The following is a 25,506-nucleotide window of genomic DNA, read 5'->3' as shown; positions in this document are numbered from 1 at the left end:
ACCGGGAGAAAAAAGCAACCGCTAAAACCGGATATTGCGAACTAAAAAAACCGGTTTTAGCCCATTAGGCTAATTGTTCTGTAGTCTTCGCATGTGCTTGCATTTCATTTTTTTGGTATAGTTCAAAAGGTCGACTTTAACCAGCTTTGGGGCATTTTTCCAGTTACATGTGTTTTGTTAAATACAGTTGTTATCCATTTTATTCCTCGTTCATCCATTAGTTTCAGGAATTTATCACAAAACTTGGCAGGCCGTATAGCTTTAACATCTTTAGTTTTTTAATCGCTGACGTGATTTCTTCAATGTTAATCGGAGGTCATGTTTGACATTCCGTTTCTTCAATGGTATTCAGTCTTTCATCTGCAAAAGTTACTTCCACATATTTCTTCCACCTGTCTAGTTTAAACTTCGGAAATTAATAGTGATTTGCCTTGGTTATCTGCCACACAGCCAACTCTACTAGGTTTGTTAAGCTAGCTTGCAGCTTCTTTAACTTTTTTGTGCATACTGAATGAATCTTGTTTACTTTGCAATAGCTGTATTTCCGCAGAATCTTTTTTTAAGTCGTGTATCCTTAGCCATTTGATTTAAGAGCTACTTATTTATAATATTTATATTCTTCGTGACGTCTTTAATGCAGAGAAAAAGTTTTATCGTTACTATTGGCTTATTCTTTAAGTCAAAAGGGATGGGGAGTATATAATGTGTCGATTCGATAATTAATATGATGTTCTCGATCATGTTTTTCGTCACGATTAAGCTATTCTTTGTAAAAAGAATCAAGTCTAGTTTACTTAGTAACAATCCAATGACTCAAAATTGACATTACAGGATACAAAATGTACAAGAAGTCAATTATCTTAATGTACAAAAACACTGCGGATATATGTGTGTTGTCTTAAGGGGAAAGGCGCAAAATGTTTCCTGTCAAAATGTTCAATGTGTTTTAAATATATTAATTTTTTTTAATCCTGAGAAAACTAATAAATATTTTTGAAAAATATTTATTAAATATTAATATAACTATATTCATAACAAAACTCAGTCTGAAAGAGTAAAATATTACTGTGGGCCGACCCTGAAAACTATTATAATGTTTATTTTAATATGTTGCAGAGGTAAAAAGAAAGAGAAAATTGATAGTGTGATTTTTAGTTGCAAATATGTCATTCAAAATAAACCTCTTATTTATTCTATGGGACTTTCCGCCCTCGGTAATAACGTAATCTTTCATTCTTCGTTTAAATTTTTCAAAAATACTGATTAGTTTTCTCAGGATTCGATAAAAATGAAAACATTTAAAACAAATTGAAAATTTTGACAAGCAACATTTTGCGCCTTTCCTCTAAAGGGCGTATTTATCAAGCATATTAGTTTATAATAACTTCGTTAGTTCTAAACAGTGTAAGTTTAACTGTTAGGTTAATGTTCGATATAAATAATTTTTAATTTAATGTAACCAAAATTCGTAATATAAAATTGAAAACGTATTATTTGTTTTAGCGCAAGTCGTTCCAACACGTAAGTACCCACATTCTACATATTATCCTATTATTACATTTATAGACGGTTGTATGTACAGTGATCAGTGCGCTAATAATCGGCAAGATACGCTGTGGAATAAAAAGAGATGAAACTAGTAAAGGTGGGAAATTATCAATAGAAACCTATAAATTTACCCAATTCTCCGATACGTAGAAAGGTGAAAAACTATTAATATAATGTAAATTTATAGGTTTCCATTGATAATTTCCCACATCTACTGGTTTCGTGTCTTTTTAATTCACAACGGATTATACTTTCCGTCTTTTGCATTATTTTGACGGCTTTTAGTGAACTCATCACTATATTTAGTACAATAAAGATTTAAACAAAAAAAAAAAGATAACATTGATTTATGAATACAAAGGGCATTGTCTTCATGAAAATTTTAGAGGGCGTCTCAAACTTATTGGATTTCAAAAAATAAAGCGATACCATTTGAAGATTAAAGATATATAACGGGCCAAGTGACAAAAATACACAATCGAGAAAAATGAGTTTTTTTCAGGAAACGGAACACTATTCGCTCCGAGCGTTAACAAAGTGTCAAAGCAAAATCGACCGACCTGCACATGGTGGCGGTTGCTTGAATCTTTGTAAGGGCGCTTTATTGTATGTTTAAATGGGACATAAAAAAAATTGCCATATCACGTTATTTATTGTGTTGTTTACTGTAAAAATACATGGAAAACTAATGATGTATATGAAATACTTTTATTTTCCTCGTTCCCAAAAAAAAAATTAGATAAAAGAAAAAAATTAATTAACGCTGTTATAAGGATGAAGTGAGGTTAACTTTTTCTACATATACAAACGACGTGGCAATATACACATGATATAATAATATTGCTTACGTTTTTATAAGTTTTGTACTTAGGTATTACATACAATTTTTAGCTCTGATAAATCCAAATCGACTCCAAAAATACGGATACGGTATGTCCTATATAACCTCACTATCGCAGATTATGTCAATAAATCTTTATTAACGACAAACAATATTTTTGTTGAACTCTAAATGACATAAAAAATAACTAATGAATTCTAACAATTTGTGCTCGTTTATTATCACTAGAAAATAAAATATTCAAGTTTAACAAAATAATCCCATACGAGTCAATACTAAAACCTCCTTACAAAACTGACAGCGTGTGACGTGACTAGGGATGGGAAAAACCTACCGGTTTAAACCTAAAACCGGTTTTTTTACTTCGGAATAACCGGTTTTACCGGTTGTTTTTTGGCCCGGTTATAACCGGTTTTTTCTTTTTAAAGTAAAAACCGGTTATTAGGTTTTTACGGTGATTAGGATTAGGTTAGGTATTATTTTGGATCCCAATCATAATTATTATTCTCAAGTAATTATTCCAAACAAAACCATAATTCAAATTTTATTTTATTTTATAAAATACAGAAGCAAACTTAAAGTGCAATCTCACATCAGCCAGAAACAATTATTAAGTTTTGTTATAATATTTCCTTGAAAAGGGAATTTGTAATCATAATATTTACATAAGAAGTGATCTGGTTGAATTAGACGCAAACATCATCTATTTTTCACACTTAACTCTTGACATTGAAAGTGGGTGAATGACTTTTTATGATTACCAAAAATAATGCTCTGACTATGAATATCGAATTGCTGACTACGAATACGATTCTCCCAAGAATTTCGCTACGTTTTCAAAAGGATACACTCATACAGGAAGTACTAAATGAGTTAAAATGTACCTATTCTACAAATATACAAACGTGTTAAAAGTAATACATGTTCTTTCGATAGTACTAATTTTGATCATATTGATATCGAGTCGAATGGAGTATCGCAAACTAAAGTGTATTGTAAATGTAAATTTGTAACCGTAACCTATTGGATTAAAAAACCGAAAACCGGTTTTACAAAAACCCTCCTTACATGGCGCTCCTGTAAATTAATTGGGAGAATCTTCTGACAATGGGCGACAAAAATTGGAAACGGAGACGGCGAAGATGGACCAGGACGAAGATGCAGAGAACCCAGGGAACAAAGACAAAGTGATAAAATGTAAGTAAGAATGTCTATCTTTATTAAAAATGCTTCCCTCGTTTTTATATTATTATTGAACATTGAATATTTATCTTTGCTGATTTTTGAATAATTTATGAAGTATCGATTTTTTTTTAAGAATATATATGAATTTTTAAATATGAAGTGATTTTTGAATTGAATATTTTTATCGAAGTTTATTATATATGCTATTATTGAATTTTGAATTTTATCGAATTTATTTGAAAAATCTCTATCCTATTTCTATTTCTAGTACGGTTATTTTTGAATATTTTATGGAATCTCGAATTTTTTTTCAAAAATTTCTATCGAATTTTGAGATATGAACTTATTTTGAATATTTTTATCTAACTTTTGCATATGCTATTTTTGAATTTTTATTGAATTTTATTAGCAGTTGTTTTTGTTATTGATCTTTTAGATACATTTTTATCGATTTTGTGTTACATTTTGTATGATATGAACCTGAATTAATATTTTTTGTGTGATAAATGATATTTTTTTAATGAATAATGATTAGTGATGACATACGTTGATATAAGAGCTTAAGATAAACATTGCTATAAGCAAGAGATATGTTTTTAACGAACCGACCTGATGAGTCGAGATAAGGAATTTGAAGAAGAACTATATAGATTAGAACTAACAATACTATAAGCTAAATATTATGAGGCAACTAGAGACAATAAGAAACCCACGGCTCTTGTCAAATTAGGAAGGTACTAAGTGATTTATAGAAGCTTGAACGCTTATTAGAGACCCACTCTGTGTTTTGAGAGTACCTATTTTATTCATGATTATTCGTGAATAAACAACGGCCTCAAAGCAAGGGATTGAGGTTGTGATATTTTTAGAAGAATTTGAACCGCATAAAATACCTATTTCGTGTTTTGAGTTAACTATACCACCTTAATGGTGCCTACAGACCAGGGCGAAAATTCGGGTTAATATTGGCGGAGAACTAAGACATCCGAGTGAAACCTCTTTTATTAAGGTAAAACGAAGGTATCGGAGCTAGTATATGAAGTGATAATTATGATGTTATGTGAAATGATATATGAGATAAATGATATATGATTGTTATATGAAATATGTATATGAATATGAATTATGTACACTGTAGAAGTGTTATTATGTGGAGAAAATGAAGAAATATATAGTTGTAGTACCAGACAAGAAGAAGAATAGAAAAAAAAAGAGAATTTTATTATAATATGTGGGAAAAATGAAAGAAGACACATAAACATTGCAAGAAAAGAAGCAAAATTAAGAAGATACTAAGCAAATAAGTAGCTAATCATTGAAATATGTCTAAGAATTAAAGCTGTAAATTTTATTCTCTAAAGTAACGTAAATTATAAATAACTTATTTTTAAATGTAGATAATGAATTCAGGTTAAATTTTCGTGGAAAATGGAAGTGTTTGAATTAAGGATAGACAATATCTTACAATAGTGTTAGTAGATAGTAAGCAAAGGGACACAAAAAGTGAAGTTCTTAGAGAGATTAAATCTTTATTATAGGTACAAGAGAGTTATTAGAAGTTTTTTTAGAGACACATATTGAAAGTTTTCAGACAAAGACACATATTCAGATGATACGGATCATCGTTATCGTTATAATTATATTATTGTACGTAGGATTGCGAAATGGTTTGGCTGATATAATGTTATTGTTTATAATACACTTCAAAGACTTGTAAATAAAGTATGTTGTAGCAGATGAAGCAGTAATTATTTAAATAAGGACTATAAGGGTTAATTGTATACCAACCCTTCAACATTCCTTACAGGTTTTATTTGGCCGGTTATAACCGCCAGGTTAAACCGTAAGCAAAAAAACCGGTATAACCGAATACCGGTGTTTTGTCAAAAACCGCCATCCCTAGACGTGACTGTAAATTTCTGTAAATAGAGGGGAGACGCACGTAGCCAATACTTAATGGCGGAGGCTATCTGTCGAATTTATTTAAAGCTGTTTACTATACCTGTATTGTACTACCTGTATACTACCTGTTATAACACAGTTTAACGGCATTGTTGTATAGGCCATTATAATGTAAAAAACAGAAATATTGAGTTTTTTTGTCACTTGGCCCGTTCTATATATCCACCCTTCATTTAACAAACAGAATAATCAAAAACAATTACTCATTAAACTGTGAAGGTAGAAGATACATACTACATGTAAAATTAAAAAAAAAATAATTTTAAATCTCAATGCTTTCAAACTTTTAGTGAATGAGAAGGAAACAATAATTGATTAAGACTGTTAATATAATGCCTGGTTGCACCAACATATCTTGCTTCAGACGTGCGTTAAGTTCCGCTTACGCAACATACGCGTTGCATCATTGAGTCTCAGATCAATTTTCAGCTTGGCAAAATGGATTTCCACGTGGATTGAATTTTAAACTACGTTTTAGTTAAGACATGCTTACATAAAAATCGAGAATTATGGATATATAAGCTGAGTTTAGCTAAGTTGGGTCTTAAGATTTTTTAGTCCCACCAGGCATAAGTGTTGCACGATATTAAGTTTATGCGACAGAGGGTTAAAAAAAAAAAAAAATAATTGAGTTTGTTTGCTATAGGTGCTATAAAAAATGTTGCTCAATTTTGTAAATTTATTTTCTTCCTTTAACAGTAACAACAAAATTAGACTTAGGTTGATATTTTTAGCTACTACTTGCACTGAAGGAGACCTGACAGGTGACGTTGATGACTGTCATAGATTCTTCATCTGTAAAAATGACAAATGGGTAGGACCTCTCCAATGCCCAAACGATCTCTACTGGAGTGAAAAAGCCAAAGGGTGTGTCGATATTAAGGATTCTGACTGCCGTAAGTACACTCGAATTTCTGACTGCCGTAACTTGATAACTCGAAATTAGTAGTTGTGAGATAAACGGGTTTAAAGATTTTAAAGATATTTGTGCTGCTGCCATGGTGTTTGTAAATACGGAAATCACTCTGTAGCTTTAAAATACCGTTCCTTAACTTTTTGGCTGTTGATCTATTTAGGAATACGGTGCAAATTTGTTTTACAATATGGAAAATAACATAAAAAATTAAAGTTACCAACTTTTAGCACTAACATAATGTTAACATTTGGTAATGTCGCATGTCTTGCCAAGTTGCATCTAAGTGAAGTTTTTAACAAAATTAATATTTTAAGCATTATTTTGGTGAAAATTAGCCCTCTGCCATGGTGGTAGCCAGATCTGCTAACAATTCTCGAACTTTTGCATTAACATGAACCGAATAAACAAATAGCAATGACGTGGTAAGCTCAATGGTTTTAGAAAAACACGTGCTACAACTAGATAACTAGAGTTAGCTAGTTGTAGCATTCAGTGTATGTCGTATTCACGATTATTTCAATTAAACAATAACTTAATAACTTATATTGTCAAGTTTTAGCACTGAATATTAAGGGAATTTGAGTTTTATCAACGTTTGTCAATCACAAATAAATACTTAACCCGTTTGGAGCGAGTTATCAAGTTTTTACACAATATGGAGGCAAATAAAATACATCTTGTGAACTAGTTATCAAAAAAACGTCAATTTTGGAGTTGTCAAGTTATGGTACTAAGGCGATGAATTATAATAGATGATTAGAAAACTGCGTTCCTACTATAAATGTAAGGAACATTGTGTTCATTTGAAAAAGATCCGCCCTTAAGAGGCTACATCAGAGCGTCATCAATTTTTCTTTTCGAAAGTTTTGCGAACTTTCAACAGTGCCTCGGTAGTACATGACACTATTCGATTAAAGACGAAAGCACGATATTATGATAAGAATAATTATTATACTCATAGGTGCGCTAAATATTGCCAATAATCGATTTAAGTAATTTCAATGTGACAAAACTAGACTGGTTAGTTGGCTAAGCCAAGGCCATAAAGAAAGAAAAAAATGTGACACACAATCTAGTCATGGGGTAAAAAAGTTTATTTGCAGAAATTGTATTTTTTTGTATTTCTATATGGTGGTACAGGCTCGTTTTTGTAATATTTTATTTAATTATAGATTAATCTACACATACTATAGGGGTGTAAGAATGTGTTATAGAGGTAGCACCTTTTATTGGAACGACCACATCAAACGTCATCGACGGGAGATTGTTTGTGATAACTGGTCCTCATAAGGCACTTAACTCTCACTTATGGCTCCACGTGCCACATCCCGGGCAACTGCATTGGTCTGCAGGCTAAACTAAGTGAGGGTAGCCAGACATGGTGATAAGTTGGACAGTGGCAGCTGGCTGTTACAAAACTGACCATGCGTCGAGAATCATAGCCACAGAAACGGCACATATACAGCGGGCAGAAGGCAAAGGGAAACCACTGCACTATTTTCCCAAGAGAATTTCTTATGTGAATTTCTTCTTTCCAGTAAGTGAAGATGGAATGTTTAGCGACCCGACTCACGCTCGGCGCCATCTCGGTTCCGGGTCGGATGGTGTGAAATTTGCTACCGGCTGCCAAGGTATGAGGGACCAGGCACCTGGCAGAAATTGTGCGACTGAATCCAAATTTTCATTTAATTTAAGAAAATGTCAGCGAATTGGTACATGGAACGTCCAGGGACTGATCCAAATCCCTGAAAAGTTACACATAATTGAAAAAGAAATGGCAGACCACAATCTTTCGGTACTGGGACTCTTTGAAACTCACTGGAGAGGTAAAGGGCATTTTAAAACAACTGCTGGCAACGTCGTCTATTTTTCAGGCCCGGATAGCAAAAGTACAAATGGAGTCGCAATAATTGTACCCTCTAAACTTAACGACTGCGTAATTGGATATAATACTATTGATGACAGGATAATATCCCTTAAAATGAGAATATCCACCAATACCCTACACCTTGTCCAGGTATACGCTCCTACAACAGCTGCACAAGAAGAAGATATCAACAGGTTCTATGGTCGTCTAGAAGAAACTGTTCGCGCTATTCCGAATCGTGAACTTATCATAATTCTAGGAGATTTTAACGCCAAAGTGGGGTTATCTAATGAAAATATTGAAGGAGTGCTGGGCAAAAATGGACTGGGACGGAGAAATGAGAATGGCGACCGTCTAGTGGAGTTCTGTGTAGAACAACATCTTACAATTACAAACACGTTATATCATCATCATCCACGGAGATTATACACATGGCGCAGCCCAGATGGACGAACAAGGAATCAAATAGACTACATCCTAATAAAATCAAGATGGAAGTCGTCGGCCATCAACTGTAAAACATATCCTGGCGCAGACTGTGGAAGCGACCATCAACTCCTGGTATTGAACGTTTGACTTCGTTTTAAATTCCGAAAAGAAGACCCCAGAGAAAAGTCATGTCTCTAAATCCATCAAAAATCAATGACTTCCAACACAACCTAGAAGAAGCTCTCTAGTAGAAGCTCTTTAGACCAAGTAGATAGTGACCCTGAGAGTACTTGGATTTATTTCAAAGATAAGGTAATCGAGACTGCAAAAGACTGAGGCAGCGGTTTCCACTGGCCGTAAGCCATGGATATCCAATAATACGTGAACTGTGATTCAATGCAGAAAAGAACACAAAACTAGACACGGAACAAACGATGAATACAGAGCGTTATCGAAAGAAATCAAAAAACAGTGCCGCAAAGACAAAGCTGATTACATCTCTCAAATATGCAGAGAGATAGAGGAACATGGCTGTCAAAATGAACCGAGGGATTTATTCCAGAAGATCAAACTCCTTACCAGAGAATTTAATCCTCAAACGTGGTCTGTAATAGATAAGGAAGGTAATCTAAAGACCAATACTGACGAAATATTGGAAAAATGGCGAAACTACTGTGACGAGCTATATAAAAATAACGAGGTATCAGCAGAACATCAGTGACCCTCTGACTACTCTAGAGAACCTACTGTCTTACTCGCTGAAGTCAAAGATGCAATTAAATCACTAAAGGGAAATAAATCCCCAGACATTGATTCAATACCATGTGAAATACTACAATTACTAGATGACAAAGGAATACATATCATCCATTCTATCTGTGTCGCTGTTTGGAATTCAGGAAAATGGCCATCTGATTGGTTCACCTCAATTTATATCCCGCTACACAAAAAAGGAACTACTACCAGATGTGAAAACTACCGCACACTATCACTAATAACACATGCTAGTAAAATCTTGTTGCATATCATCAAAAACAGATTAAAAACCTATCTACATTACGAAATACCTCAGGAAAAAGCGGGATTTGTAAAGGGTAAAGGTACAAGGGAACAAATCCTGAACCTGAGACAACTTATTGAAAAGTCTAGAGAATTTCAAGTACCTATGATTATATGCCTCGTTGACTACCAAAAGGCATTTGATTGTGAAAGCTGGATAAATCTGTGGTCAAGTTTAATAGAAATGGGCACACCAATGCACCTGGTGACACTTATTAAAAATCTGTACCAGTCTAATATAGCGACAGTACGACTAGATCAGAAGTTCTCAAACCAATTCAAGATCGAGAAAGGTGTTAGACAAGGATGCGTGTTGTCACCTGACTTATTTAACATTTATGGTGAACATGTCATGAGGATGGTCTTAGAAGGATGGGCCGGTGGAGTAACAGTAGCCGGTAGGAAAACTCCAATTTGAGATTTGCTGATGACACTACACTAATAGCAGCTAATGAGCAAGAAATGTTTGATCTTCTGCGAAGAGTTGAGCACAAAAGCATCAAAGTTGGTCTGAAAATCGATAAAGCTAAGACAAAAATAAATGGTGGTCGACAGATTCGACACTATGCAACTGACTAACATGTTACAGGAATACCAGATAGTAAACACCTTTGTCTATCTCGGGTCTAGTATAACTAACGATGGCAACTGTGAAGCAGAAGTTCGGAGACGTATTGGTATGTAAAAAAATGCGATGAGTCGCCTAACTAAAGTTTGGAAAGACAGATCTATCTCTCAAAATATCAAGATGAGACTAGTGAATGCCCTTGTATTCTCAATATTTCTATACGGAGCAAAGACTTGGACTCTTCGCGCATGCGAGCGCCAAAAAATTGATGCCTTTGAGATGTGGTGCTGAAAAAGAATGCTGCGCATACCATGGACAGCTCATAGGACAAACGTTTCCATTCTAAACCAACTCAATATTAAAAAAAGGCTGTCCACAATATGTCTGCAACGAACTCTGCAATTCTTTGGTCCCGTGGTTCGCATAGGTGACGACAGTTTGGAGAGATTAATCGTTTCTGGAAACGTTTCGGGGAGAAGATCAAGAGGACGATCACCAAATAGGTGGTCCGACCAAATAAAGAATTCAGCTGGAAACTCATTCTGAGAAGCTCTTAGAGCAGCTGAAGATAGAGACCAATGGAGAAACATTGTTAGGAATATTGGAAGAAATCACGATCCTCAGTAATGGGGAAACTACAAGAGAGAGAGAGATATTACGAATGCGTGTGCCAAATATCTCAACAAAATTTTCAAAATTAAAGCTGCAATCTTGGAACGCGTTTTCCACGCGTTGATGTAGCCATATATTTCAGAAATAAGACATCCATCCTTTCAATGGCACTATAGTCCAAAAGATCATTGGCCTCCTTTCGCAATATTCTCGAATTATTTCGATTTCCTCTTGTTCTTTTCCAAGAACGCGTCTTTAGGAACGTCGAATGCGTTGGCAGATATCTGTGTCAACCCACGTTTCACACCCGTAACTTACTATGTGCCTGATTATTTTCTAATAGACCCAGAGTTTTGTTTTCCGGTGTAAGTTTTGCGATTTGAATATGTGGCCTATCGTAAAATAGGCTTTATTTGTCAGCATGTGCCTTCCATTTATTTCCGGTTCTTCTTCATTGTTTGCGACCAGCTCCATTCTTAAGTATGTGAATGTATTCAAGTGTCCTTTATCATCTAAAGAAGTAGGACATACTAGAAAGAAATCCTGAGTCAGATCCATTTTTAAAGGTAGTTTTGTGGTTATTTCGGAAAACAGCAACTAGGATGACGTCGTCCTTCCGTCGAGATGACATCATTAATTTGTTTGTTTTCACAGAAACCTATATTTTCCTATCCAGTTGTCTCCAATGTTCTATGAACGACAGTATGTATCAGTATTGCCCTCAAGTTGTACAGTTGCCTAGCAGATTTGAAAATACATGGTGTTAACGATGAAATAATTAGTTGGACAGTTTAAGAAACTATGTTAACTTTTATACATCAGAAACAAAATTCCTGGTTATTTAAGTAAATGCCAGTTTAAATAAGATGCTCAAATTGAGATCCAGTACTTCTTGGCAATAAGTCAGCCTCTGCTGTGATTCTAGAATAAAGCTCTAGAATAAACTTCTAGAGTTTACATAACGGATTGTCTTGCGCATCTATTAGGATTTCGTTTTCCGTCTTGCAGCAGGTCCTCCTTTCCATGTTCTTTCCAGCAGGTCCAAGTGCAATATTGTTTTCGGCCTAAGATCTAGCATTCTCTCTATAGGACCATAACCCTGCAGAGCTCTGTATATATGTATCTATATGCAGGGCTGTTAATCGCCTCTTATCTAAACTTAAGTTTTAATCTGCAACCTTTGATCCAATGAATAAGTATTCTAGGTCTGGATCCCGCGTATGAAAAAAAAGTGGATTAATAGCAAACTGAAAATTTTTTAATAGCTTAAGGGTGTCTAGTTGGACAAACTTTGATATATAGGAACACTGGAACAGGGGAAGTTTTAATTGTGGAACAGGTTAAAAATTTGGAACGGTCAGACCATGAAAACGGCACATGTATTTTGTCCGACAGAACAGACTTAAACTCTCCGAACAGAGATTAAATTCTCATGCAAAAATCAGACTGCTATTTATCACCAAATGGGCGTTTTAATGAGTGGAACATGTAGAATATGTCAAATGACAGGAATTATGACGAGTGATAAATAGCAGTCTACTTTTTGCATGAGAATTTAATCTCTGTTCGGAGAGTTTAAGTCTATTCTGTCGGACAAAATAAATGTGCCGTTTTCGTGGTCTAACCGTTCCAAATTTTTAACCTGTTCCACAATTAAAACTGCCCCTGTTCCAGTGTTCCCATATATCAAAGTTTATCCGACTAGACACCATTAAGCTATTAACAAATTTTCAGCTTGCTATTAATCAACTTTTTTTCATACGCGGGATCCAGACCTATTCGGTCTTACGCATAGTTGTCTTGATTCCCCATTGCTCGTAATATTATCTTTTTTAATCCGTTATCATATTATGTCCTCCGTGTATTGTGCAAATTTACTTGCTTCTGTGAAAATAATTGAGGGTAATATAATATTTTATTGTACTATACTAAATTTACAATCAAGATGCAGTAGAAATAAACAAACCAAACATGTTAAATGCTAGTAGGAGCAATCTTGAATTATAATTTACAATGTATTGATGTGATCTTTATTATTGATATGAGATAATATTTTTATATGTCATTTAATTTAATCAATGCATGAATAATAATCTAATTAATTTACCAGATCACATATCAATGTGTTTTGAATCTCAGGGCTTTTTATAAAATTAAGTACTTACATACGTGGCTTCTAAGTATTTCTTAATGGTTCCTAATCGGGATAGGAAAGAAAAGAGTAAAATAATAACACATATGGGTTACAATTGTAATCAAAATATTGTTTATTTTATTTAAATGGCAATCACTGCTTAATATTTGCTATATCTTATTATTCTTAAACATAACATTTACACATGGGAATCTTATTTCCTTTTGGTTTCCAATTGAAAGTTTTTATTAACATTTAACTATTATGATTTATTAGCAACAATTCTATTTAAGTTTGATGAAGCTTTTCTGATATTATTGATTATGTTTCTTTAATTTTAAATGTGGTATTTAATACGAAAAACCCATACATTCATGTCCAAACAAATGAGACTGACCTTTTTCTGGTGAACTGAGAATGTCTTCACACAAGACCCGTTTCCTGCTATCCTTGGCTGCGATCAAAACCTCGTCCTGGCTTCCAGTAATGTTCTCCTTTGAAACTAGCTCGTATAGCTCTCGTTTCCTGCTTCTGTCGTGATGCTGTGTTCTACCTTTTTCGAAACTGCAATCAGCTACCGGGAACTCTTGGCTCAAAGAGGTTCTTTTACTCTCAACCTGGCCTACCTCTCGTTCCACGATAGATACTCCACACTCACGGAACTACACCGGCTTTCTCACTCTCCGTACACTACCGTCTACTACTGGACTTCACTTCTCGACAGCTCAAAACATTTTGATCTCTATTTGTCATTCATTCCCCTACTTTCTAAATATCCCTTCCAGATTCACAAATCAAACTTCCACCACCAACTCTCATTCGCAGTATTCCTCAAAACCAATTTTTAAACTTTCTAAATATGCTTAATGGATTTCAAAAGAAAAATAGTTAATTCCCATTCTAAAATTACTTTCTACTAATTACAAAATTTTAATGACCTATTCTCTATTTCTACTAAGTCTTATTTAGCATCGGCTAATGATCGAACCTTCCGCGAACAACGATTATGACCTATTATCCATTTCACTTGAGTCTTATTTAATCACTTCTTAAAATTAAATATAACAATTTGTTGTATACAGGTTGTTCTAAATTTATATGCCCGTGGTTGAGAAAATTGAAAATATTTTATATTAAATTGAATTTTGTTTATAATTATCAAATTTTAATTTTCATATCAAATAGAAATATAACAGTATATACATTGTAAATCCCAATTCATGAGTTTCAAAGCTTATACATTGTAAATTATGATTCGGGAATGCTCCTAGAGCATTTAACGAGACTTGGTTTGTTTATTTCTTCTGCATCTTGATTGTAAATTTAGAGTAGTGTGCCCATTGTTAGGCATTTTGTGTACCATATTTTCAGAGAACCCGAAAACTAAAGATTTATTACACCGGAAAACAAATTCTGATTACAACTTAAATCGAAGCCTTTTATAATTTACAAAGCAGATTAAAAAAGGATATTGGGGAATCTGCAATACGTATTCCACGACAGGTCTAGGTTGTAACCATAATTTGTTTTTTTATCACAAGAAGTCTTTAGTTCTCCGGTGCTTTGGATTTCTTTTTGCTTTAATAGATGTCGCTGTTGCGTGTTTTGCACGATTTGCAGATGTGGTTTCGGTTCAGAGCACACCACGAGTTGTTCTGATGAGTTCAAGAGAACGAAGTCTGCATAAACAGATGGCGGTGCTTCTAAAACGAAATCAAATCTTAAACTGTCTTTATTTACAGTCGCCATCTAAGGCCATTACATTTAGTTCATTGAAAACAATTGGAGTTTGCTTTTGTAGTAAACAGCTTTAACCGTGCTCTTGCACCGTATTACCACAAAACTATTTTTAGTATTCTGTAATGTGTAAACATATGAATACAAGATTAATTTCAAGTAAATAAATATTAGATTGGTGACCAATTTTGAAGAATAATTAATAGGTCTGGATCCCGCGTATGAAAAAAAGTTGATTAAAAGAAAGCTGAAAATTTGTTAATAGCTTAATGGTGTCTAGTCGGACAGACTTTGATATATGGGAACACTTGAACCTGGGAAGTTTTAATTGTGGAACAGGTTAAAAATTTGGAACGGTCAGACCACGAAAATGTCACATGTATTTCGTCCGAAAGAACTTCCAACTAATTTGTTACCCTTTCATTAAACTCTCATTCAAAAATCAGACTGCTATTTATCACCTGTCATAATTCCTGTCATTTGACATATTCTACGTGTTCCATTTATTATAATTCCCATTTGGTGATAAATGGCAGCCTAATTTTTGCATGAGAGTTTAATGAAAGGGTAACAAATCAATTGGAAGTTCTGTCGGACAAAATTCATGTGACGTTTTCGTGGTCTAACCGTTCCAAATTTTTAACCTGTTCCACAAATAAAACTTCCCCTGTTCCAGTGTTCCTTATATCAAAGTTTGTCCGACTAGACACCCTTAAGCTATTAACAAATTTTCAGCTTGCTATTAATCAACTTTTTTTTCATACGCGGGATCCAGACCTATAAGTATTATGCAACGTGCCAGTTGTAGTTACACTGTGGATATCAGCTGGGCCAAAAATGATTATTGTTAAAATGATTGTTTTACGAGTAATACCTATTTATCAACACCATGTACCGATTCAAGTTCAATTTTTTAATAATTGAAAAAATTGAAGTATACAGGGTGTCCCGAAAAGATTGGTCATAAATTATACCACACATTCTGGGGTCAAAAATAGATCGATTGAACCTAACTTACCTTAGTACAAATGTGCTCATAAAAAGAGTTACAGCCCTTTGAAGTTACAAAATGAAAATCGATTTTTTTTTCATATATCGAAAACTATTAGAGATTTTTTATTGAAAATAGACATGTGGCTTTCTTATGAAAGCATCATCTGAAAAAAAAATTAAAGTGAAATTTGCTCACCCCATAAAAATTTTATGGGCGTTTTGTTCCTTTAAACCCCCCCAAACTTTTGTGTACGTTCCAATTCAATTATTATTGTAGCACCATTAGTTAAACACAATGTTTTTAAAACTTTTTTGCCTCTCAGTACTTTTTCGATAAGCCAGTGTTTATCGACATATTTTGAATATTTGGCGAATCCACCACATATTTTTATATGGTTAAGTATGATTGTAGAGACCTGTTAATAATCTGAAAATTTATTTATAATTTACATTCTTATGTATATTTTGGAAAAGAAGCCATATCTCGATAAAAGATGACTTGTCAAAAAATACTAAGGGGCAAAAAAGTTTTAAAAACACTGTGTTTAACTAATGGTACTACAACAATAGTATAATTGGAACGTACACAAACATTTGGGGGGTTTAAAGGAACAAAACCCCCATAAAATTTTTATGTAAATATATTAAAAAAAAAGCCGCATCTCGATAAAAACTGGATTATCGAAAAAATACCAAGAGGCAAAAAAGTTTTAAAAACGTTGTGTTTAACTAATGGTACCACAATAATAAATTAATTGGAACGTACACAAAAGTTTGGGAGGTTTAAAAGAACAAAACCCCCATAAAATTTTTATGAGGTCGACAAACTTCATTATAATTTTGTTTTAAGATGTTCCTGTCATAAGAATGATACATGTCCATTTGTCCATTTTCAATAAAAAATCTCTAATAATTTTCGGTATATTGAAAAAAATCGATTTTCATTTTGTAACTTCAAAGGGCTGTAACTCTTTTTATGTGCACATTTTTACTAAGGTAAGTTAGGTTCAATCGATCTATTTTTGACCCCAGAATGTGTGGTATAATTTATGATCAATCTTTTCGGGACACCCTGTATAGTGAAACTAGTAACATACGCTTATATTTTTATCATTTCATAGTACATTCTACACTAGATATATTTTAGTTTAATGGTTCCTAGAATTTATAAAACTCAAACAACTTTGAAGCTGATTATTTCAGAACTTTCAAAACTGCACTTAAACCCTTTTACGTCTGACCCCCTCAATTATTAATATTTTAATAATTTTATTAAAAGTTAATATATATTTCTTTTTTGTTTCAGAAAAATAAAACAAAATATATTAAATAATTAAATTGATATTGTACGTTTAATAAAGAAATAAATTTTAATATTATATAATATGCCTTCTTTTATTATATTGTCGTGAAAATTCGTAGAGGCAGCATCAGTACATTCCGGGCTGTTACAAAGGAATCAGAAACACGTGTGAAAGAAGACAAAGATTTTTTTCAAATAAATCCTTTAAGTGAAAACACTATCGACTGCATCACAATGTTGCTTCAGGCTCCACAAAAAAAAATGGGAAAAGACATTGGAGCGAAAGAACATACGTTAAAGTAATATTAACTAACAGCAAAATAGGTTAGAATTTGATAAAGATGGGTACTAAGCGGAGATTCTATAGCCCAAAAAGATGTAAGTTACGTTATCACGAACTAGGTAGCACACTAGTTTTTATTGAAGGTTAAAACTCAAGGCTAAAATAAAACATTAAAAGTAGACAATTCTGAAAACCAATAATATAACGTTTTTGGCATAAAAATTAACGTCAAAAAATTAAGCAATATAAAATGCATAAAAAATGCAAGTTGCTGGATGAAGACGGTAAACTTACAGAGGCCAGAGATACATAGATATGAACTTATGTTATGTTGACTTTCAAAAGGAATTTGATAAGATAGAACATAAAAAGCTGGTAGATTTATTAAAAAGCAAAAATCTATATTGGAACCCAACTTCCAAATTAAGAGTTTAGAAGCGGAATACCCGAGATATATCAAAATACACACAGGATACCGCGCGAGAAATAAAGAAGTTTTAAGGCGTATTAATAGAGAACGTGAGCTCGCAACTCTTTGAAGCTGATTATCTCAGAACTATCAAAACTGTACTTAAACCCTTTTACGTCTGACCCCCTCAATTGTTAATATTTTAATAGTTTTAATAAAAGTTAGTATATACTCCTTTTTTGTTTCAGAAAAATAAAACAAAATATATTAAATAATTATATTGATATTGTACGTTTCATATAGAAATAAATTTTAATAATATATATGCTTTCTTTTATTATGTTGTCATGAAAATTCGTAGAGGCAGCATCAGTACATTACGTGCTGTTAGCTGTTACACAGGAATCAGAAACACGTCTGAAAGAAGACGAAGATTTTTTTTCAAATAAATCCTTTTAGTGAAAACACTATCGACTGCATCACAATGTTGCTCCAGGCTCCACAAAAAAAATGGGAAGAGACATTAGAGCGAACGAACATACGCTAAAGTAATAATAACTAACAGCAAAATACGCTAGAATTTGATAAAGATAGGTATTAAGCGGAGATCCTATAACACAAAAAGATATAAGTTAAGTTACCACAAACTAGGTAGCACACTAGTTTTAGTGAAGGTTAAAACTCAAGACTAAAATAAAATATTTAAATAATCAATTCTGAAAGCCAATAATATAACGTTTTTGGCATAACAATTAACGTCAAAAAATTAAACAATATAAAATTCATAAAAAATGCAAGTTGCTGGATGAAGACGCTAAACTTACAGAGGCCATAGATACATGGATATGAACTTATGTTATGTTGACTTTAAAAATGAATTTGATAAGATAGAACATAAAAGGCTTGCAGATTTATTAAAAAGCAAAAATATATATTGGAACCCAACTTCCAAGTTAAGAGTTGAGAAGCGGGATACCCGAGATATATCAAAATACACTGAGGAGACCGCGCGAGAAATGAAGAAGTTTTAAGGCGTATGAATAGAGAACGTGAACTCACAGAAATTGTCAAGAAACGTAAAACATCTTATCTTGGACACATACTTAGACAAGATAGGTATAACTTCCGTCAACTTATTATAGAAGGGAAAATAGAAGGCAGACACCGCCCGGGTAGACGACAAATGACCTAGCTGCGCAACATCAAATAATGGACAGGATTTGACTTTCAAACTCTAATAAGTAGAGAGCGGAATATATGCAAAGTGCATATAGATGCATATATTGAATATTTTCAGACAACAAACACAACATTGCATATTTAAGCTAAACACGATTTATTTTGCATATTTTAAAAATAAATTATATAAAAGTTTAAAATTTTCCTCACTTAGTTGGAATTTTATAACTTCGATATGAACGAGCTCGTTATTTATCTATCTATCGCTCATCTGGACTTTCCCATTACTACCTGAATTTAGCAATTATGGGTGTTCCCAGAAAAATATTATTTTATTAGCGTAGCAAGTCGTAGGTACCTACCTGCTTTTAAGGGTCTAATAATTATTTTGTCAGTTTCCGGCCAACATTTGTTTAAAGTAAACGTTGTATCGTATTTAGTGTTTTTGAAGTGATTGGTATATATTAAGTTTAAATATGTCTACCATTCAAAAAAGTGCTTGGATAAAGTGTTTTCCCGAGTTAAAGCTAAGTGGAGAGAAAGTATTTTGCAAGGCATGTTCCAAAATCGTAAGTTACATTCATTTTCACATTTCTTTTTTAAATGAGGAACTGACAAACAAAAGCATCATGTCCCACAAAAGAAATTTTTCTGGAAAGAGTGTTTTTATTCCACAAATTCGCTTTTACTTCTATAAAGACGGACATAGAGAGAAGCATCAAAATACAAAAATCCATCAAGTTGTAGACAATTCCGTTTTTGTTCTTCAGCTTAAGTAACGTACTTTGTTCTTTAAGTAACGTACAAATTGCTATAGAACTTATGTTCATAAAAGTTAATTTTAGTTTTTTACCAGATCTAATAAAGTCATTAGACCAAAGGAATTTACAATTAAGTGATTCGGTTAATCTTGTTAACACTTTTTCTGCTCATTCTCAAAAAATTCCCGGAAATACAGGGATTACAATTAGAAATAAATTAAATGTTTTAGAAAAAAATGAGGGCTTCGATTGTTTGAGGAAAGTTGTACGTATTTTTGAAGGCAACTTTTCTGAAGATCTTACGACTTAATATATTGTTTTATTTTTGCATATTTGCATATTTCTGCATATTTGTAGTAAATATGTAATTTTATTTTTCTGCATATTTGTAGTAAAAGTAATGCATATATATGCGCATATTTTGGTAATGTTGTGTTGCATATATTCCGCTCTCTACTAATAAGAAAAGCCCAAAATAGAGAAGTCTTTGCAAAAGTCATCGCCAACCTTCGCTAAGCAGACGGCACCCAAAGAAGAAGATACGTTTTGCAGACGACACTGTAATAATGCCGGATAACAACAATGATTTAAAGAACATAATGCAATATCTGAATGAATGATGTCAGGAATATGGTTTCAAGGATAGTGGAAGAATATGCAAAGGCATATGATGCCAAAGATAAAACCAAGAGGCTACAATGGATAGCCTTCCCCTTAGACGAGGACGTAAAACCCAGAGTGGTCTTAAGAGGGTTGCCCACTAAAACCACTGAGAAGACAATACAAAAAGAAATGGCAGCACAATATAATATTGTCTGTCACTCAGCCAAAAATATGTCCACCAGAGCCAGCCCCAAGAGACAACTCCCAATGTTTGTCCTGACTCTGGATCACGGGGACATCGAGGGAGCAAAGCGGATCACCAACTTGTGCCATATGAAGGTCGTGGTTGAGGACCTACGGAAGGCAACAGGACCTACGCAGTGTTTCAACTGCCAAGGCTATCACCATGCACAGAACGCGTGCCACAAAGATCCCAAATGTGTGAACTGCGGAGAAGATCACCCGACGAAGCTGTGTAAAAGACCGAGAGAAACCAAGGCAACCTGCGCCAATTGCAACGGAAGTCATCCCGCAAATTACAGAGGATGCCCGAAATGCCCAACCTGGGGACGACCACCACCAAAGAGGCCACAACAACAGACGCCCAGACGACAACAAGCAACTGGGGTTTCATACGCCCAAGCTACGCAAAACAACCAACAAACGCAGAACAACACAGCGATCCCCCAAGACGAAGACTACCTAGTCAGAAAGGTCACCAATATTGTAACTAAGGTAGTCCAAGAAATGATCTTAGGCACCAGGCAGACACAGAAGTAATGCAGGCAGACAGGGGACACTTGAGGATATGCTCCTGGAATCCGGGCGGCGTATCAACAAATCAGAACATCATGGATGAACTCGCCAACAGATACGAGATGGACATCGTAGAAATACAGGAAACCAAGCTTACAAACAACTTTAACCTAAAGTTTCCTGGGTACGATGTATATAGGAACGACCTCACAAGAAGATCAGGACGAACAGCCATCCTAGTCAAGAAGGGAATTAAACACACAAGATTCACGACCCCACCACTTGCAAACATAGAAGTAACAACAATAGAAGTTAAAATGAGGCAAGGCGTAGTCAGAATAACATCAGCCTACGTAAGACCGCGAGACCCATTGATGGACGATGACCTAGATACGTTCCTAAACATCGCTGAAACATCGAAAATAATAGGAGACCTGAATGCAAGATCCCTCAACTGGAACGATGGGGCTACGAATAGAAACGGACGACTACTAAATAACTATATCGAAAATAACGAAGACATAGTGGCAATGGGCCCAGAAGAACCAACACATTTCCCAGAAAATGGACTTCCCACCCACATCGACATCGTTGTGGCTAAAAACCTAGGACTACAAGCTGAACTAATCACCCTGAACGAAGAAACAACATAAATATCACAACCCCATTCTACTAGAACTAGGAACATTAAGTGGACGAATTACAAAAGATTAGTGAGTGAAGGAATAAACATAGTGCCAGTTATAAATAACCCTCAACAAATAGAAGAAAAAGTTCTAGAGCTAGAAAATATCGTCCAAGAAGCAATCAGAAACAGCACAACAGAGAAAGACGTCGAGATCCACACGGTAAGGTTCAAAGACATACCACAAGAAGTACAAGACTTGATAAGGGAAAAAACAGAGCGAAGCAAATATCCAGAAGAACAAGAAACCGAGTAGACAAAACCTGGGCAAACACATTAAACAGAGAGGTCAAAACGGCCCTTCGACAACACCACAGTGAAAAATGGGACAACTTCGTACAAGAGATGGAAGAGCTAGACTCAAACATGAAAAATATCTGGAAGCTCCAGAAAATAATGAGAAGTGACAGAAACCCCATCCCCCCATTACATGGAGAAAACGGCATGGTGTATACCATAGAAGAAAAAGCAGAGGTGATGAGGTCTACACTCGAAAGAGAATGCAGGTTAAACTTCTACCAAGACGAGGACGTAGACTTCATGGAAGAAGTTGAAGAGCAAGAAGAAGGACCAGAGGACCCAGAAGACATCATTCCCTCAACATCACCGGAAGAAATCAACGAACATATAAGAAACAGTTCACCCAGAAAAGCACCTGGTCGAGACGAAATAACAAATAGACCCTAAAGTATTTGCCTATAAGAGCTATAGTGTACTTTACAAACATAGTCAACGCGATATTAAGATACAAAATATTCCCGAACAGATGGAAAGAGGCCCATGTCATCATGATTCCAAAACCTGGCAAGAACCACACATTCCCGTAGAACTACAGACCAATCAGCTTACTCCCAGCGATCAACAAGATAGTGGAAAGAATTGTTCTCAGCAGACTGCAAACGGAAACAAACAGATTAGAGATAATCCCAGAAGCTTAATTCGGATTCAGACCAGAGCATTTCAGCGAACTACAAGTACTAAGATTAACTGAGTACATAGGAGCTGGATTCAACGACAAGCAGTACACTGGAGCAGCATTCCTGGACGTAAGCAAAGCTTTCGACAGAGTATGGCACAAGGGGCTCATATACAAAATGCGAGGTTATGGGTACAGCGGAGCGATGACGAGGCTGATCTCCTCATACTTAGGCATCCGGAGCTTCAGGGTTCGGATAGGACAAGTCCTGTCCGAGCTCGGAAGCCCGGGGGCTGGAGTGCCGCAGGGAGCGGTCCTGTCACCTCTGCTGTACAAAATATACACCGCTGACGTACCTGTAGCATTTTAAATGTCTGCTCATATGGGGACAAGGAAAGACTATCTACTAAGATACTGGGGGGTCGAAATGGGGCTAGTAGAAGGAACAGACACGCAAACCTTCATGCGAACGACAGCTAATTTTTTGTGCGGTGGCGGGTCGTAGATTCGTTAGGAGGGGTAGGAGGGTTTAAAGAAGACTAACTACATAACCAAATAAGCAAAGGATACTTACACAGACTTGAGGACTTTCCTACTATTTAAACAAATTGGGACGCCGTTTGAAAAAATCCTCAAATTCTCATATCGAGTACTTACTGGAAACCAACTGGGGGGACATTCATCGTAGATTCCTCGTTGGGGTTATACTGGGCTATCATTTACCTTCATTGGCTTCTATGCCATTACATTTTCTTCTATTCTAAAACTCGTTAAAACAAAATCCATTCACATGTCACACTTAGGAACTTCAAAATTTTCCATTCGAGATTGGGGGGAAGACATTCAATTTTGATCCAAACAGGATACAGGATAAAATTGATACCAAATCAAATATAATCGGGGTACTTCAATACAGGAATGTTACCATAACATCATAAAAACAGGAAACCAGAAAACCACGCACTTTCTCTTTTTACCGCCGGCAAACCAAACTGCATAACAATAATAGTGTTTCACAAGAATATATCCATGTAAAATGTTGTGAAACTATTGCAATAATATTCCTTGACAAGTTATAAACCCATCAGTTCTTCTACCACAAGAAGAAAACCATTTCAAAAGCCGGCAAAGTGCGTTTCTTTGCGAGTCTGTTGAGTTCTAACAAAAAAAGATATGTTCTACTCGAACATACTTTCAGAACTATTCTTATTTTCGGAGGCGTGCCTAATAGGGTGGATCGAAAAACGCGTTTTTTCTGTTATACAATTCTAATAGCGCGGAAAACTTGCGCATAGACGTCATTATAAAGGGAAAAACAAAATAAAAAAAACATTTCAAAATTTGAAATCGCGCAGAAGGCTTAAAGTTACAAATAAAATCAAAATATCGGTAATTTTCAAAAACAGGCAAAAATTAGAAAAAAAAAACTTTTTGCGTTCTAATAGTGAAAAAAGTGTTAATAAGAGTGTCCTTAATGCATACAAAAGATAATTATACCCACTCCCGTTTAACTGAATTCGCGCAAAAAGCATAAAGTTGCAGGTTGTTTCGTAAAATAACGATATTTCATTATTTTCGACGATTTTTAAACATGTGCCAAAACCATACAAGTTGTATTTTTAATTTGTAATATTGTAAAAACTATTCAAAATAGTTTTCCTAATCCATAAAAAATACTTTCGGACCTGTTATTCCTTAACTGTATTCGCGCAATAGGTCTAAAAAGTAGTATACGTAAGTTGTACAGTCCCGTAAAAACGCGGTTTTCCATATCTGATGAGTGTTTTTTAACACATTAAAGTTTTGTAATAAGACTATAACAAGTGATTTACAAACAAATTTATTAGCCAACACATCATATTGCAGCTCTCAGCTCATTTCAACATTTAATCTGTGCTGAAATGACCTAGGACTCACGACGACGACGTGGCTGCAAAGCAAGTCCCACCCCCACCCTACCCAACCAACCAACCAGGGTGAATGTTATTTACAATATTTACAGTAATTATTTACTCTGTACTATGTATGTATTTGTTGTAAGCAAAAGGTTATTTACATAGAAGCCCCTTTAAATTCTGACTTTGAATTAAATGTGGGCATCAGCTGCCTTTATTTTAAAGTAGCTCGAATATAACCATCTCGATTTTCATGCCCGCACAATTTTTCTGCTGCCTCTGTAACCAGTTTTACACACCTCTCAACTGACTGGGTGTGGCATGGGAATTTGAGGTATTTAAACTCTGGTAAAGTTTTGTCTTTCAATAAAGAAGTAATATGTGCAGTTGGTATCTTGGACAGTAGAGGCGGTGGTGTTAGCTTACAGATTGACCAATCAATAAGTTCGGTATAGTCGTTTGCACTAAAATTTATTGAAGGTATTTTAAAGTCCCTAACGTATCCTTCAGCTGATGGCTCTTTTCTGGATTTTAGCCAAGTTCCCTAATGTGTGGTCTTTCATCCATTATCATAGCCAACATCATATTTTCAGGGTGGCAGAAGAATGCGTTCCTTTGAACTACTGGATCAAGGATTTTCTTGATATTTTCCGGTAGATGTCTGGTTATTTTAACTACCTTCAAAATATGCCTCGGTCCATCTTTCACAGTGTAGTTTTTCTTATATCAAACCAAACAGGTGCATATGTCTTCACTATGTAATTTGCAAGACTCTGTAACTCAATTGTTGGAGTAGTTTGGGAGACATACAATCTTAAAACCCGGTTAGCACAGGTTAGCCAACGAGAGTGACTGATGCGTCCAG

At 34.7% G+C, this 25,506-nt stretch overlaps 2 protein-coding genes across 5 annotated transcripts in view; both read left to right on the top strand.

Annotated features, from left to right (window-relative positions):
• LOC126883526 (peritrophin-48-like) overlaps window positions 1-18,171 on the top strand; it is a 40,864-nt gene extending 22,693 nt beyond the window's left edge. For 3 of the 4 annotated variants that reach the window (XM_050649157.1, XM_050649161.1, XM_050649160.1), the window contains 3 exons: window positions 1,504-1,521; window positions 6,271-6,432; window positions 17,158-17,235. In XM_050649157.1, the coding sequence (XP_050505114.1) occupies window positions 1,504-1,521; window positions 6,271-6,432; window positions 17,158-17,165 (188 nt within the window). In that variant the 3' untranslated portion in view covers window positions 17,166-17,235. Of the gene's footprint in view, window positions 1-1,503; window positions 1,522-6,270; window positions 6,433-17,157; window positions 17,236-18,094 lie in introns of those variants that run through there. The other variant, XM_050649158.1, reaches the window with a different exon arrangement.
• Window positions 1-25,506, top strand: part of LOC114337974 (probable chitinase 10) — a 148,391-nt gene that overhangs the window by 55,262 nt on the left and 67,623 nt on the right. The window lies entirely within an intron of this gene.

This window comes from Diabrotica virgifera, chromosome 4 (assembly GCF_917563875.1).
Source record: "Diabrotica virgifera virgifera chromosome 4, PGI_DIABVI_V3a".
NCBI lineage: Eukaryota > Metazoa > Arthropoda > Insecta > Coleoptera > Chrysomelidae > Diabrotica > Diabrotica virgifera.
This window is presented reverse-complemented; position numbering and strand designations above follow the sequence as displayed.